The sequence below is a fragment of the Neoarius graeffei genome, chromosome 18 (genome assembly GCF_027579695.1).
Source record: "Neoarius graeffei isolate fNeoGra1 chromosome 18, fNeoGra1.pri, whole genome shotgun sequence".
Classification (NCBI taxonomy): domain Eukaryota; kingdom Metazoa; phylum Chordata; class Actinopteri; order Siluriformes; family Ariidae; genus Neoarius; species Neoarius graeffei.
Genome location: NC_083586.1, coordinates 37968580 through 37986415, shown reverse-complemented (window position 1 = coordinate 37986415; position 17836 = coordinate 37968580). Strand labels below are relative to the sequence as shown.

At 40.4% G+C, this 17836-nt stretch overlaps 1 protein-coding gene across 1 annotated transcript in view; it reads left to right on the top strand.

Moving 5' to 3' along the window:
- The window catches only part of cracdlb (cracd like b), a 45906-nt gene that overhangs the window by 19004 nt on the left and 9066 nt on the right, over nt 1-17836 (top strand). Inside the window, exons 2-8 of the mRNA XM_060898776.1 lie at nt 5180-5345; nt 11732-11795; nt 11996-12152; nt 12328-12460; nt 17046-17204; nt 17304-17372; nt 17514-17708. Coding sequence (XP_060754759.1) covers nt 11747-11795; nt 11996-12152; nt 12328-12460; nt 17046-17204; nt 17304-17372; nt 17514-17708 — 762 coding nt within the window. The 5' untranslated portion in view covers nt 5180-5345; nt 11732-11746. The remainder of the gene's footprint in view (nt 1-5179; nt 5346-11731; nt 11796-11995; nt 12153-12327; nt 12461-17045; nt 17205-17303; nt 17373-17513; nt 17709-17836) is intronic.

Below are 17836 nucleotides of genomic sequence, written 5' to 3'. Positions count from 1 at the left end.
TAATCCTAGAGGTTCACATACTTTTGCCACTCACAGATATGAAATATTGGATCATTTTCCTCAAATAATAAATTACCAAGTATAATATTTTTTGTCTCATTTGTTTAACTGGGTTCTCTTTATCTACTTTTAGGACTTGTGTGAAAATCTGATTATGTTTTAGGTCATATTTATGCAGAAATATAGAAAATTCTAAAGGGTTCACAAACTTTCAAGCACCACTGTAGGTTTGAAAGTCAACAGAGAAAAAAAAACAAGGTCATGCTCATTAATTATGTTCACACTGAGGCACCACCACCACCATCAGCCTTACAAAACATGGAAATTATAACCGACTTTAAGTACCTCAGGGCACGCATTGCATCATCACTGGAAGATTTCCATCAAAGACATGGTAGTGCCTGGAATAACTTCTGGAAACTGAGTACCATTTGGAGGTCCAACAAAATCTCATTACAACTCAAGCTTTGACTGTTTGACTCCCTGATACTTTCCAGCCTCCTTTACAGGGCAGAATCATTGACAATCAGACCATGAATACTCAACTGAACTCATTTGCCACCAGCTGCTGTTGTATTATCTTAAACATCAAGCGAACTGATAGAATCACCAATGACTATGTCCTGGCAATCACCAAAAGGAGAAACCTTGCAGAAATATTCATAGAAGGACAGTTACGCACCCTCGGACACTGGCTTAGAAGACCAACTGAATCAACCATACATCGCTATGCTTTATACACAACAACGCAAGGCCGTAATAGGAGTGAAAGACCTCGACTAACGTACGTCAAAAACATGCAAGACATCATCGGCCTCAGCAGAGATGAGGTGTATTGTCATGTGATGGACAGAGATGGCTGGAGAAGCAGCGTATTCGGGAGATTTGACCCACAAGCTCCCAACTAGGAAGGAAGGAAGGAAGGAAGGATTTTTAAAATCAACATCGACTACTACACACAATGGAGCGGCCTGGCACCCTGCTGCTAATCCCTTGAAAATCCTTTGCCTTGTTGCTTTTTTTAGTGTGTCTGGCTAAGTTTTGGCTGAGCTGAAGTCCCAGCTATAATAGTAACAGTTCGCCACTGATTAAGACCAATTAGTGATCAAGGACCGATATTCATTGGGATGTCTGATATACAATGAATGATTCTATACTTACTATTATTTTATGCTTTCTTTCAAATGTGTACTTGTACAGACTTTTTTGAATCTAAGAAAGTATATTTGCAGACATTATAACCAAATCAATATAAGCAAAGGAGGCAGATTACAGATTAAAGGCCTAAGCAAGGCACTCAGGATTTCTGCTCACTACCTTTTAGTCAATAGGATAGAATCTTAACCATGGCCTAAAATCCTGAACAGTGTCAGTGATCAGTCCACCCTCTGAGCTAAAGTGTTTCTAAAGAAGAAGCTGAAGGGAGCAGATAAAGGCTTGCTTATTAGACTTACATAATAAGAAAGTGAGCAGAGGGAGAAAGAGAGAGACTGAAATAGGTCACAGATAATAGCAATCCAAAGGTCAGTTAGCAACTAGGAATACTTTACTGGATTGCTAAGGAACAGTGTGTGTGTGTGTGTGTGTGTGTGTGTGTGTGTGTGTGTGCAATTAACACCGTTAATGATCGAGCAGCTCTGTCAGCTCGTGTGGCACGGAGCTCTATAGAGTGGTTAAAGTATTAAAAGGGAAATGGTTACAATAGTTATTCAGTGTAATTAATTTAAGTATGCTAGGAAACTAGCTTTCTGATCACACAAACAGGCAAAAGGATTGTAAAAAAAAAATAGATTTACACTCAAGTTTGCACGAACCTGCTTATTAATAATCTAATTTTCTTATTATTTAATAATAATAATAGTAATAATAATAATAATAATAATAATAATGTTGATGATGAACACCCATTAAACCTTTTTAAAGTTCACACATAGGTCGAGTATTTGTTAGCTGCTTCTCCTAGTAAGATCTAAATGAAAACTACCATCCATCCATTATCTGTAGCTGCTTATCCTGTGCAGGGTCATGGGCAAGCTGGAGCCTATCCCAGCTGACTATGGGCGAAAGGCGGGGTACACCCTGGACAAGTCACCAGGTCATTGCAGAGCTGACACATAGACACAGACAACCATTCACACTCTTATTCACACCTACGGTCAATTTAGAGTCACCAGTTAACCTAACCTGCATGTCTTTGTACTGTGGGGGAAACCGGAGCACCCGGAGGAAACCCATGCGGACACGGGGAGAACATGCAAACTCCATACAGAAAGGCCTCCATTGGCCACTGGGTTCAAACCCAGAACCTTCTTGCTGTGAAGCGACAGTGCTAACCACTACACCACCGTGCTGCCGTAAATGAAAGCTACTTGAAATGTAATTAAAATTAAAAACTTGATGTTCAAGTTTAAGTCGAAAAATACATATTATAAGAAGAAGAAACCTTTATTTGTCACATGCACACTTCAAGCACAGTTAAATTCATCCTCTGCATTTAACCCATCTGAAGCAGTGAACACATGCACACACACCCAGAGCAGTGGGCAGCCACACTACAGCGCCCGGGGAGCAGTCAGGGGTTAGGTACCTCGCTCAAGGGCACTTCAGCCCAAGGCCACCCCACGTTAACCTAACTGTATGTCTTTGGACTGTGGGGGAAACCGGAGCACCCGGAGGAAACCCATGCAGACACGGGGAGAACATGCAAACTCCACACAGAAAGGCCCCCGCCGGCCGCTGGGTTCGAACCCGGAACCTTCTTGCTGTGAGGCGACCGTGCTAACCACTAAATTCTATATACATATTTATACATATTTTTAAATACATTATATACATATTTTAAATTCCAACTTCTTATTAAGAGAAAAGCAAAAAGAAATACTCTCCTAGGTGTTAAAATCATCAATCATCAGTTTCTGATTGACGCCAAAAACCATGCCATGGTTAAAGTCCAGAGATCATACTTTTTCTCCAGTCTGACGTTTGATGTGAACATTAACTGAGGTGCTTGACCTGCATTAACATGATTTGAATTGCACGGCTGCCACATGACTGGCTGACTGGATAATGGACGCTCCTCGTTAGCAGATGTAAAATGCATGGTGAAGCTTTCTGCAAAGAGAAGTTTCTTTAGCGTTTTTGGAATTAGCAAATTACAGAGCGCTGTGTGATGTGCTGTTATTTGAAAAAATAATTAAATTTGGTGTAATAAAATTGTGTGCACCAGGCCACATCTTTCCATTTTGTCATCGATTGTTTTCCTACAACAGCACTCCCCATTGTGTTTTATTCCTTATTATAACACAAAGTAGCCCTATTATAATGATTATTTTTATACACAGTTGGATCACCTGACCATGTGTAAGAGTGAATTCAGCCTGCGTGGTCTTTTCTTAGTGAATAAATGGACCTAAGGTTTCTCCCTATACAGATAATATTACCTGAGTGTAAGGCAGCACCTGAATTAGAGCATTTAGAAGAGTTAGGACCAGAAGAGAGGAAGAAAGGAAGCGTCTGAAAAGAACAAGACGGCCCAGAAGATTAATTCAAGAGAAAACATTTCAAACCGCATTGTTTGCTTGTGTGTGTAAGCTAAAGACGTAATATGAAAGTTAATCTCTCATGTGGATGTGTTAGCTAGATCTTAAAGAAGCATTTTGTACAATACAGTATTGTCATTACGGACACATTAAGGTTTCTTCTTAATAGGTAGATTGCAATCAGCTATCACAATCAGCTGTCATAAAGTCCATTTTTGTGAAGTTGACATAACACCTGAGTCAAACGGCTGATTTTTTTCCTACATAAGGCGACGTTATTACATTTCCCAGGTTGATTTATACATGAAAATAGCAACATTTTTAAATCATTCATCACTCTGAAGAGGTAATTAATATTTTAGTGGAATTTAAGATGTGTATATAGGTGTAAATGAGGATTTTATAAGGTTATAAACCTTTACTGAATGGCTGATATAAATAATTAGGCTTTGACTACACCTACGTATGAGCCACCACTGCTCTCGACATTTACCTAGTTTTAATTAAAGGCTTGTTCATAGATAGTGTAGTTGAAAGAAAGCAAAGCCCAGCTGGGAGATCTCTTCATGGAAAGCTCAGCTGCACACTTGTTAATCGATGGGGAGCCTCCAACTATAGTACAAGGAATTTGCATAGCCGTTAATACACTGGCTATAGAAAAGCTCGGGGGGGGGGGGTTTGCTGATGCAAATGTACAGCAGATAAACCAGGAAACACCTGCTATTCAAAACAATCAGCTCTTTCTTGAAGGTTTCAGTGAACAGAGTTTGCCTTAGTAAATAGACTTTATTAGAATCCTCAATACCACAATATAGATTCATGCTTCAATTAGCTGGAGTACTGTAACTGGATGATGTGCACTGGTAACCAGTTAAACATTATGTGTTCATTTAAAAAGAAATATATCGTGTTAAGCAGGAGGATCCAGCAGGTTTCAGCAGCAAGATAGATGATTAAATGTTAATTATTAGTTCAGTGGCTTCATACTCAGTATTTTACCTCTGTGCAGAGTCTGTCAGAATGCGGAAAAGTCTCCTCTCGTTGGCATAGCCGTGCAGAAATGAATCCCCCTTTACAGTTTAATTTTTAAACATTGCTCTTTTGAGTTACCTGATTCAGTGAATATGGAGGATTGTAACCCCTCACTTCATTCTCTTTAGCTGTGTTTGCCAGAGATTGCTTTAACCTGAGCAGAATAGTTACTAATTACTTGGATGCTGCCATGGTACCTATGCCTTGTGCCGAGTCAGGCTCGTTAAAATGCAGCACAGTGACTGGGTTTAAATAAAGTGTGGGAAAGAACAAGCAAGGAGACATATTGCAAAATTATTGCATTAATAAATAATAATAATTTCATCAGGATTTTGTACATTTGTGCAGGAGTTAATGTCTGGAGTTAAGATGCATTCAGTTTAATTAAAAAAAGAACGTTTCTGATAAAACTAAAGTCTGCATTTTGTTATTCGATAGTTGAAGGAGCAAAAAAGGAAACCTTATAATTATAATTAGTAGCAGTGTGTTTTTCCATTGACGCACCTAAGGAGTTGATGTACTCACCCTATTTTTGATCTCCCTCTGTCTATTCATTCCCACTAACCAATTCACATGCACCTTTTGTCCCGCCTCTCTTTCGTTTGCAGATGTCAGTGATGTAATGGCAACGGACAGTGGTTGTTAGTGTGTGTGTGTGTGTGTGTGTGTGCACACAGCCTTCTTCCTAGAGAGACAGAGACAAACAAGGGACAAAACGGAAACCAAAGATTAGAGTGAAAGAAGGGATCACTGAGACTTCACATCACCCTGCTGGTAAGTTTACATCATATGAATAAGCTCGATGTACATACTTGTGTAAACACACATGCAATCTATTATGAGATTTTTAAGTAAGAAAGTGGGCACCAAATACAATCTTCTTTTCAGCAGTGTGTTATTCAGTTCACTGTCTCATCTTGCCATTTGTCATGACCTTGCTTTGCTATTCACAAGAGGAATGCTATTGAGACACAAAGAAAGCAAGCATATAATGTAGAAAGGATGACCTTTAATGATGTGCACACTTTGAGTAAATAAACTGTGTGGAGTCTATGGAACCAAAGTTAAATTAAGTACTCAGTGTTAGGATTTATGATATACATTAAATTATCTGCTGTGGTGTTACATTCTCCTTTCTGAACACGACAACTCAAAGTGGCCTGTTACAGGCAGGATAGCAAACCTTGTTATGGAGACCTGATACAGTGGAGCTCGTTGCTTCATTCAGGAGACTGCACACACAGGGGAAGGACGAACATGCACAATAAATGGCTGTTTGACAATCTCCATTTTGGGATAATGTTTCCTGATAAAAAGCCACTTGTTGCTCTTCCATGTCAGCTCAGTAAAGAAGTCACAAAGGTAGACATTCTTTGGTAATAGCTTTACCCTTTTCTAAATGTAATTCCTGTTTCCATGCTCTGTGTATCTGGGACTAATGAATAAGTGAGTATAGATAGACAAAGTCTGTGTTCCCTAGATAGCACTGAGCGCGAGATTTAGTATAAAATATCATGTCATCCGTGTGGTGTAGATTGCTAGGCAACTAGTGACTCAGCCCAGGACAAAGTCAACTCCACACCTCAGTCAGGTGGCTCTGTCTCATGAAAACAACCTTTCATCCCAGAAACCTAACTGCGTTCTTGAAAGCTTCTGGTCTATCACACAAATTTACATGAAAAGAAAAGCATATAAATCAAGCACTCCGTACATATACCTCTTTAATATATTGTAACCATGTAATATATAGAGGATATTACACGGTGGTGCTAAGATATGAAGTTGATCTTTGAGTGGTGAACATATTTTTCAACACGAGAAGATAAACTTCATATCTTCGCATGACCATGTAAATGTTCTTTATATTCTATGGATACATCCACAAAAAAAATGCAAGTTAATCAAAAGAATTTTCATTTTGAACCGGTTCACTATTTTGACAACACGTGTCAAGTTAGCAGGAAAACATGGGGAGTGACGTCATTGGCGTGAAATATCGGAAATTATTAACCCCTTGGCTGCCACCCATAATTAATTGTAATGTGCCGGGCATATAGGACAAAAATAGGTCAAAATTGGGATATTTTGATAATGTTTCTCTAACTTGTTCAGAACTTTATATTTTTAAATATATATATTAGGGATGAGCGAGTACAGCATTATCTGTATCTGTACCTGTTAACCATATGAATTATCTGTATCCGTATCCGTACTCGGAGTGGGCAGGACCTAACCCGGAAGTGGGCGGGATTTAACCCGGAAGTGGGCGGGGTTTAAACCGGAAGTGGGTCTGGTTGTCTTGAAACAGGCAGGGCTTTAACCAGTATGTTATTTTAAGCATGCAATTGATATGGGTTGATCAGAAATTGTTATATTTATTGCTGATTAGAAAACTATTACAGGACAGCATCAGCATTGAGCTTCAGATCAATGGTTTTGATCACGATAGCAAACGAACTATTTACAGAACAAGTTTTGCAACAATGAATACAACACATGCGGATGCAATTATGAAATGAAATGTAATGAACAAGAGTTTTCATACTCAACATAACTTTCTTTTTTTAACTTTTAATTTTTTTTATGATCAGTGTGATTTTTTTGGGGGGGTTCTTTTTTTTTTTTTTACTTCCACACCAGATGTGTGTGTGTGTGTGTAGTTTGCATGTTCTCCCCGTGTCTGCATGGGTTTCCTCCGGGTGCTCCGGTTTCCCCCACAGTCCAAAGACATGCAGGTTAGGTTAACTGGTGACTCTAAATTGACCGTAGGTGTGAATGTGAGTGTGAATGGTTGTCTGTGTCTATGTGTCAGCCCTGTGATGACCTGGCGACTTGTCCAGGGTGTACCCCGCCTTTCGCCCGTAGTCAGCTGGGATAGGCTCCAGCTTGCCTGTGACCCTGTAGAACAGGATAAAGTGGCTAGAGATAATGAGACTACCTAGAAAGTGTCAGACACTCAGTGCATGAAGTAAAATAAAACTGGTTAGAGCCAACTGACGGTTTAAAAAAAAAAACTCAGATGACTGGCAGAGAGAGAGAGAGAGCTGTTCTCTGTGTGAATGAGCAGAGCGGTGTGTGTAGGGGAGGGGCGCTGTGACGCTGTGTGAGGATTTTCATTCAGTCCGAGCACAGATATTGACTCGTATTACTCGTATAATACTCGTACTCGGCAAAAGTGCTTTATCCGTACCGGATACTCATTTCAGCCTAGTATCCGGCTCAACTCTAATTTATATAGAAAAATCACAAAAACACTGTTGTAGAGTAAAAATAACTTTCGTAATCAAAAACAACGGGTCTTGTCAATGAGAACCTGTCCATAAACATGAATTACTAATACTTGAAAACACAATGTATACCAAGGGTCCATGCATTCCAAGTAACTGGGTACCATTTTTATGATGGCCTTTGGTACGACCCAAACGTGAATAGAACTCATGATCTCCCAGTTGAGAGGCAGACATGCTAACTACTAGGCCAACTCGTGGTAGGTGCCATGTAAGGTACATAAAAGAAGGTGTTTATGACAAGTAGCGTATGTCATAAGGCACAGCAGTAAAAGATTTCATGACGTACATGACTCATCCAAGGGCATTGAAGGGGTTAAATACAGGACACTTTTTCCATGGAATAAAAGCATGTATTCTATTCCCTTCTAGCGAGTTTCAGTCATTTCACTTGATAGCATGCAATATTGTTAGCATATTGCTTATCCTACGTCCTACGTCGCACACTCTAATACTTCATTGGACCGCCTTTAGATTTGATTTTGACATGCATTCACCATGGCATTGTTTCAACAACCTTATACAACAACCATCCAGAGCTGCATTAATTTTTTGCCGAAATCTTGTCTTGATGATGGGAGAGTCGAACCATTCTGTAAAGTCTTCTCCAGCACATCTCCTGAACCTCAACCTGACCAACTGAAGCAACCCCAGATCATAACACTGCCTCCAGAGGCTTGTACAGTGGCCACTATGCATCATGAGTCCATCACTTCATGTACTTCACTTCTTAGCATGACGCACACATTTCTCTGGAATAGAGTAAATCTGGACTCCTCAGACCACATGACCTTTTTCTATAGCTCTCGAGTTCAATCTTTTTGCTTAGCATATTGAAGCCTTTTCTCCTGATTAGTCTCACTAACAAGTGGTTTTCTTCTGGACACACACAGCTGTTTAGTCCCAATCCTGTGTGTTCTCTTGTCTCAGCAAGTTTCACATTGACCAGACACTTTTGGTAACTTTTGTGCAATGCATAATTTCCACTGTCAGCATAAAAGCTCCAGAGCATGATGCTGCCACCACCACGTTTAATAGCTGGTACAGTGTTCCTCTGTACCTTTGGTCATTGTGACCAAACAACTCAATCCTTGTCTCATCTGACCATAAACCTTTCATCCAGAAGGCTTTTTCTTCACCCATGTACTCAGCTGTAAACTTTATTTGAGCTCGAAGGTGTCGATTTTAGACCAGGGACTTCTTTCTTGGATGGCAACATCTCAGTCTATGGTGATGTAAAACTTGCTTGACTGTAGACAGTGACACTGATGTTCCAGCAGCTTCCAGTTCATGGCAGTCCTCTGCCTTGACGGTTCCTGACCATCTGAACCACTTTCCTCTCAGTTGAGGGTAAGAGTTTGGGTCTTCATCCAGCAAAGTGGCTTGGCAAAGTGGCTACACCTCCCAGTAACTTGTACTTACATGCAGGTGTTTGAACTGGTGATCTTGGAATCTAGTTATTTAGAAATGGCTCCAAGAGACAAATGGCTCCAAGTGTAAATCTATGATTGTCTTTGTCAGCACTGAGCTCCTTGGACTTTCCCACTGTACTGTGTGTTGGTCAACCCACTGACTGCTGTTAAACAAACTCTTTTTTTGCATTGGCCCAGAGAAGCTACCAGCTCTAGTCAGTAATGACCACTAACAGGAAGTTAAAAGACCTTGGCAAGTTGAAAGACATTTTTGAACTTTCAGTAGCACTGAATTAATAATCTAAATGGGCATTTGCAAATTTTTGACCCTGTATATGATAATTTTGGCACTGTGTTGATTTCAGAAAACGCAAACTAAATTAAAACTTGTGCACCAAATTCTTGTTTTTTATTTCTATTAAAACTAGACAGCCTTTCGATTTAAAAAAAACGGTGAAATTTAGTTCCCTCTGAAATTTGGTCATTGTGACACATGATTATTTCTGTCATATCTCAAAAAAAAAAAAAAGCCCAGGCCATTCTGTGGCTGAGAAGTTATTTAATTTGAGGGGATTCCCTAGCAAATAATTTGCATGAAATTGCTCGCTTCGCGCAGTCAAGCAGACAGAGGAAGTCCATGTGCACATGTGTACACTTACCTCTTTGGCTTCTTCTTCTGCTTTTGGGTTTTACGGCAGCTGGCATCCAGTGTTGCATTCCTGCTATTTACAGGTTTACCTTGACCATCCACTGACAGTTTCTGTTGCTGAACGAGCAGCTGATCGCACAGAGGTGCTCGCTGACCACCAGTATTTATTAGTTTGGTCCTGTGTTTCCTTTCCTTCGCAACGTAACGTCTTTTCTTCTTGCTTTCCGTTACTGAAGTTGGTCTTTCCAGTTTCAGTCGCATCCTCCATTGTTCTCTCCAGTTTCAAATTTGTATCCCACAATGCTTTGCACGAACGGGGAAAGCCCACCACGTGACGCATGACATGGTATCTTGTATTGCGTCATGGTGAAGCAAGAAAAAATAGTGGAGAATTTACGGCCACGTGGCTCTAAATTCATTGACTGTACTATTTTAAAAAAAACCTAAAAATTGGAAGTCTGTGATTTGAATTCAGTAGCTTTCGATCCACTAAACAAAAATAATTGAAAAATCTGAAAGCCAGTCTGTCTTTAATGATGTATGTTGTACAATCATTCTGCCACAGAAAAAAAAACAGCTCAAAGAAATAATTGAAAGCCCAATATTGTCATGATATTAATGTCTATGATGACTATCATGTCTCTGCTTTTTGTGGATGATGTGGTCCTGTTGGCTTACAGCATGCGCTGGGACGGTTTGCAGCCAAGTGTGAAGTGGCTGGGATGAGGATCAGCACCTCCAAGTCCGTGGCCATGGCACTCAGCCTACCTAAAGTGGAGGAGTTTAAGTATCTCGGGGTCTTGTTCACGAGTGAGGGTAAGGGGGAGCGGGAGTTGGACAGACGGATCGGGGCAGCGTCGGCAGTGATGCGGATGCTAAACCGGTCTGTTGTGGTAAAGAGAGAGCTGAGCCAAAAGGCAAAGCTCTCAATTTACTGGTCCATCTACATTCCCACTCTCACCTATGGTTGCAAGCTATGGGTAGTGACCGAAAGAATGAGATCATGGATACAAGCAGTAGAAATGAGTTTTCTCTGCAGGGTGGCTGGGCTCTCCCTTAGAGACAGGGTGAGAAGCTTGGTCATTTGGGAGAGACTCCGAGTAGAACTGCTGCTCTTCCATATTGAAAGGAGTCAGTTGAGGTGGTTTGGGCACCTTGTTAGGATGCCCCCTGGACGCCTCCCAAGGGAGGTTTTCTGGGCATGCCCCACTGGGAGGAGACCCCAGGGCAGACCCAGGACATGCTGGAGAGACTACATCTCTCGGCTAGCCTGGGAGTGCTTCGGTATTCCCCCAGAAGAGCTGGTGGAGGTAGCCGGGGAGAGGGAAGTCTGGGCTGCTCTACTTAGGCTGCTACCCCCGCGACCCGGATCCGGATAAGTGGTAGAAGATGAATGGATGGATGATGACTTTCATGTCAGTGCATGTAAACTTCTGACTGCAACTGTACAGTATGAAGCTGTTGAAAATACAGCATGAAAATACACGTAAAGCTATTTCTATACTGCCTCAAGCCTGACTGAAATTTCCTTTGAGGTTCTATTTTCTCAAGAAAGTTTATATTGGAAATCTTGCAGGTAAATCTTTATCAGTGTTGCTTAACCATTCTACATGCTAAGACGACCCCAGAGCCATTAAAATCATGTGGTTTGATCCTCATTCTGATGAAGCTTGAACTCAGGCTAATCTTGAGTGCAGGATGCTGTAGATAAATGCGATATCTTGTGTAGATCATGCCACAAATGTAAAAGCAAGGCACCACTGTAACATTAATATAAATTTAGGATATAATATCTTGTGTCTTATAATATAGGTTAGAGATACAGAGATGGAGTTAATCCCCGGAGAAGTGAGTGGAAACACAGAAGATGTCACAGGTTAGAGATCGCTCTCTCTTTTTCAACCATACTGGTATATGAATATTGTGGGGAATTACAATTTACACAGTTTTCTGTGTCAAAACGAATGGATTTATGAAATTGAGACATTAAGGAATTTCTCGATGTAGGTTCATAGAACCCTGTTAACATAAATATAATCTCTTAAAATAAAAGTGCCTTTTATCTATGCTCATCAGGGAGGAAGAAGTCAAGGTTCAGGTTCCTCAAAGTTCGTCTTTTTGGGCGTCTGAAGAAAAAGGAGACTGAAGGACGAATGAAGCAGAGCCAGTCTACTGGTGATGTTACTGCACAGGAGGTTGGCAGAGGCACGGATGACTCAGAGGATGATTCTCAGTGAGTAAAAGATTTCCTATTCAATCAAATATTAGTCAAGCCGGTGTAATCTTGCTAAATCCAGTATTAGGCTTTGTGTTTATTTTTTGAAGGATAGTTCTTACGTGAAAACATATGCTGCTGTCCTCTAACTGCTGTCATATCTTTATAATGTCTGTTTAATCTGATGTTGCAGATATCCAGAGGGGCCATTAAGCTCCAGGGCATTGTCTCATGACAGCATCTTCTTGGCTGATCAGGTTCAGTCCTCACAGCCAACGCGGGTTCTCTCACAGGAGAATGTTCACAGCAAGATTAAAGCTCTGCAGGTGAGCTAATAGCCTGCAAATTACTATATGTTTTAATCAACATACATTAATTACTGAAATACTATTAGCTCCACCCTGCTTACAGTGTCTTGCAAAAGTATTCATCCCCCTTCATGTTTTGTCGCATTACAAGCTGGAATTTAAATGGATTTTTGGAGGATTAGCACCATTTGATTTACACAACATGCCTACCACTTTTAAAGGTACAAGTTGCCGTTTTATTGTGACGCAAACAATAATTAAGATGAAAAAACAGAAATCTGGAGTGTGCATAAGTATTCATCCCCTTTCGTATGAAACCCCTAAATAAGAGCTGGTCCAATCAATTCACTTCATAAGTCACATCATGTCACGGTGCAGGCACTTATGGATGTATGTGCAGAAGAGTGACGAGGAGCAAACAGTAATAGCCAAAACAAGAGACGAGAATCAGAGTCGTAGAACTAGCAATGCTCAGGCAATCGGCAAACAGCGTTAAGGGGGAAAGACAAAGAGCGAAAACAGAAAATAAAGAAGCAAGCGTCAGAAGAACGAGAGTCAGTCAAAAAACAAGACTTGTTATGCACTGATATAGGCAGAACGATACTTCACAATGGAGTGGTGTGAGAGAGAGGTTTATATAGATAGGGGGACTAATTGGAATGATGAGTGACAGCTGAGTTCAATAATCGGGAGACAGAGGGCGCTGTGAGTTCTGGGGAGTATAGTCCATGGTGTCCATGTTTGTAGTTTGGACAGTTTCAGCGGGTTTACTGACACATAATTAGTTGATTAAGATCAGTGTTGGGGAGTAACGAATTACATGTAACGACGTTACGTAATTTAATTACAAAAAAAGTGTAACTGTAATTCGTTACAGTTACAACAGGAAAATATGTAATTCAGTTACAGTTACTTATGGAAATATTGAGAATTACAATTTTAGTTACATTTGAAAAACAAAAACCTTTGCGACATGAGCAAGGATATTTTTATTGCTTTGCGCATAATTTTGCCGTTTCCCGCCACGGCTCCTTGTCTGTCCTGGGTTTTCCTATCATGTTTGCCAGCAGCAGCGCCGCTCTGTTTCTGTGCTTGAGCACTAGAGCAGCAAGAAGCGCGCGGTTCAGTTCAGCTCAAGCAGCAGTCATGTCAGACGCCTTCAAGCATTGGAAATTTAAGAAGCATTTCATCTACATCACTGAAAATGGCTCAAATTTAACTGTCCAATGCAAGCAGTGTTTGCCGGCCATCAAGAAGTTGTCCATGTCGAAGCAGTCTATGTCAAACCTAAGGAAACATTTTGAGGTAAGTGCAACTCACTGGTTTATTTCCGATCAGAAGGCATTCATTTTGAGGTTGTAAGCACATTAACAGCAAGGTAGGCTATGCTGACGAAATATGTTGAACTACCAGCTCTAGAACAACTGACACCCACCTACATACCATCGTTGTTATTAATCCCAGTGGGCAACATAATATAATGATGTACGATTGATTCAATGTCATATATCACAACAACGGTTAAGCACACATGTCGTTTCCCTAGTTAGCTACGTGCTAGGCTACTACCATTCACTTGAATGTGTTTGTTGTTTAGCATGCTAGCTCGATTTACAGGCTAACCAACTTAACTAAAAGTCCTAAACAGCTATTCGTTGAAATCATACACGTCTATAGACAATGACAGGCTGTATCAAATTGATATTTATGACTGTTTAGCGTTTTAAAATGCATGAAAGACGTTTGTCGAGATGTCTATGACATGACCTTACCTACCTAATGACTGTATCATTGGACCTAGCTATCGTTCTATGGAAAGTGACTAGCCTACCTGTTCGAGTTTGTTCCATGCAAATGCAAATGTTCAGTGACTTTACTCTTGACACTACGTTGCAGTGTCCACAGTTGTAATGCTGGTCTAACCCAGTTACTCTCTTGATTTTTTTGAATGATATGGTGCAAACACTCCATTGTATTTTTTTGTAATCAACATTCCATTGACTCTTAAATGTTCAATGACTGACTACCCATCGTCAGTCTTAATTCTTGATGGACTGTATTGTGTCATGTTTCATTTTACAAGCAAAGAGAAAAACAAGAAAAATAAAATGTGATGTAAAAGTCTCACTTTGGTTATTTATTACTAGATTAAAGTAGAACACTTCATTGTCATTGCACATGTATGAAGTAATGAAATGCAGTTTGGCATCTAATCAAGTGCAACACGTGCAGACTGCACATAATGCAGTATTTAGAGACAAAATGCCGTTATTTACAGCTAGTGTAAGTAAAGATGGTTATATGTGCAGAGCATGTATGCGCAGAGTATGTACAATGTAGTTATGGCAGTACAATGCACAGGGCAATGAAAAATAGCATGGTATAAATAAATGTGATGAATACAGATGGAATCATTATACAGGTAATCCTATACCACTGTAGATAGGGCTATACAGATGTGAATTGAAGAGGAACACTATATGGATGGTAAGGTGTGGATAGAGGGGAACGAAAGACTGGTCTTTGGGAAGAGTTCAATAAGGTGACCGCTGTGGGAAAGAAGTGGTTTCTGAACCTGCTTGTGTAGTCTGCAAACTGTGAAAACGGTAGAGCCTAGGGGAGGAACAGAAGAGTATGGCCCCTATGACAGGAGTCTGAGAATCACATGCATGGTGCAAGCATCTCTTATGGACCTCCTGTGATTGCTTGTCAGCAATTCCCTCTCAGCTTAGTACTGCTTTAAGGTTCACACTGTCGGTTTTCAAAAATTAAATGGTGAACATGGGTCAATATTCATTAAAACCTTAAAGTAATTAAAAAGTAATCCAAAAGTAACTAGTTACATTACTTTTTAAAAGTAATTGAAAAAGTTACACTACAATTACATTTTAAACAAGGTAACTTGTAACTGTAACGAATTGCATTTTTAAAGTAACTTACCCAACACTGATTAAGATCCACCTATGTAAAGTGACCTTGAGTTTGAGAAAGGCGCTATATAAAAGTAACATTATTATTATTATTATTATTCACCTGTGTCCAATCAAAGTGTCACATGATCTGTCACATGATGTCTGTATAAATCAACCTGCTCTGAAAGGACCCTGACTCTGCAACACTACTAAGCAAGCAACATGAAAACCAAGGAACACTCCAAACAGGTCAGAGACAAAGTTGTGAAAAAGTATGGATCAGGGTTGGGTTATAAAAAATATCCCAAACTTTGAATATCCCACGGAGCGCCATTAAATCCATTATAGCAAAATGGAAAGAATATGGCACCACTACAAACCTGACAAGAGAAGGCCGCCCACTAAAACTCACAGATCGGGCAAGGAGGGCATTAATCAGAGATGCAACAAAGACACCAAAGATAACACTGAAGGAGCTGCAAAGATCCACAGTGGAGTATCTGTCCATAGGACCACTTTAAGTCATACACTCCACAGAGCGGGGCTTTATGGAAGAGTGGCCAGAAAAAAACCATTGCTTAAGGAAACACATTTGGAGTTTGCCCAACAGCATGTGGCAGACTCCCCAAACACATGGAAGAAGATTCTCTGGTCAAATGAGACAAAATTTAATCTTTTTGGCCATCATGGAAAATGCCACATGTGGCGCAAACTCAACACCCTGAGAACACCATTCCTACAGTGAAGCATGGTGGTGGCAGCATCATGCTGTGGGGATATAGTTCATCTGCAGGGACAGGAAAGCTGGTCAGGACTGAAGGAAATATGGATGGCACTAAATACAGGGCAATTCTGGAGGAAAACCTGTTTGAGTCAGCCAGAGGTTTGAGACTGGGACTGTCCAGCAGGACAGTGACCCTAAACATACTGCTAAAGCTACACTGGAGTGGTTTAAAGGGAAATGTTTAAATGTCTTGGAATGGCCTAATCAAAGCCCAGCCCTAACTCCAATTGAGAATCTGTGGCATAACTTGAAGATTGCTGTACACCAACACAACCCATCTAACTTGAAGGAGTTGGAGCAGTTTTGCCTTGAGGAATGGGCACAAATCCCAGTGGCTAGATGTACTAAGCTAATAGAGGCATACCTCAAGAGACTTGCAGCTGAAATTGCAGCAAAAGGTGACTCTACAAAGTATTGACTTTGGGGGGGTGAATACCTATGCACACTCCAGATTTCTGTTTTTTTTTCATCTTAATTATTCTTTGTGTCACAATAAAACAGCAGTTTTCACCTTTAAAGTGGTAGGCATGTTGTGTAAATCAAATGGCGCTAACCCTCCAAAAATCCATTTTAATTCCAGCTTGTAATGCGACAAAACAGAACAAACACCAAGGGGGATCAATACTTTTGCAACGTACTGTGCATAATTCTATTTATAAGTACCAGTCTTACACTAAACAGTCAGTAATCAAATCTAATCTGTTCCACCATACCAAGGTTTATAGTATTTTCTTATCTTTAATGTTATAATTAGCCCATATTGCCAATGAACAGGCATTCTTTCATTCCAGAAACATCAACATTTGGATCTGTGCAATAGAGAAAAATTACAAAGTAGGGTTTCTGAGTGGATGTTTAATCTAAAAGCAGTATCTGAAGGATATCAGTTGTTTGTAATTCTGAACAGTTGAAGCTACAGCAACAGAACATGCGCCTGGCTCCTCCATTGTTGATTACTGGAAAGCGAATGGAAGACTCTGGAGCAACTTCTGAGGATGATGGCTTACCTTGTAGTCCTCCTGAAATGTCCTTCCAAGAGGTAGTCACACAAAGAGGAGCTTCTAAGGTAAATGAAATGGCTCACAGTGATATGAAGTAAGTTTGAAGTTTGGTCACATTCCTTCATTATGAGTGAAATCATTGGTTTTTTTTAAATCCATTACAGTGTCCTGAGGCTAAAAATCATCTCAGCTGGTTAAGTTTAGCAGGAACAGGCAGTGAAGAGGAAGAGCAGGTAATGAGAACATGATACTGAAATACTGTATGGTTTAGTGGAAAGGTTTTCTGTTTTAATCACTGTCCTGTAGTGAAGTTGGGAGCGTTTCATTGGCACAGTGTGGACATTCTTCATTAACATATTTCTCTTGCACCTCAGGGTGGTTTCTCACAACCTTCATCAAGACCCCTTTCTCCAGTCCCCCAACTATCGCCAGCGGCATCGCCATCTCCTGGTGTGGATTTCACAAACCCCACACAGTATGTTTCCTTCTTAGACAATTCAGCTGCTCGTCATCGCATGTCCGTCAAGCCCAGGAATCAAAGACCTAGCACCAAAGGAAAAAATAAACCCGTAAGGATTTTGATGCACAATACTGTTATAAGGAAAGCTTTAAAGGTCCCATGGCATGGTGGTTTGTTGATGCTTTAAACGGGCTCGTGGAGGTTTCCGGATGTTATATCCGCAGCCTTTCTCGAAAT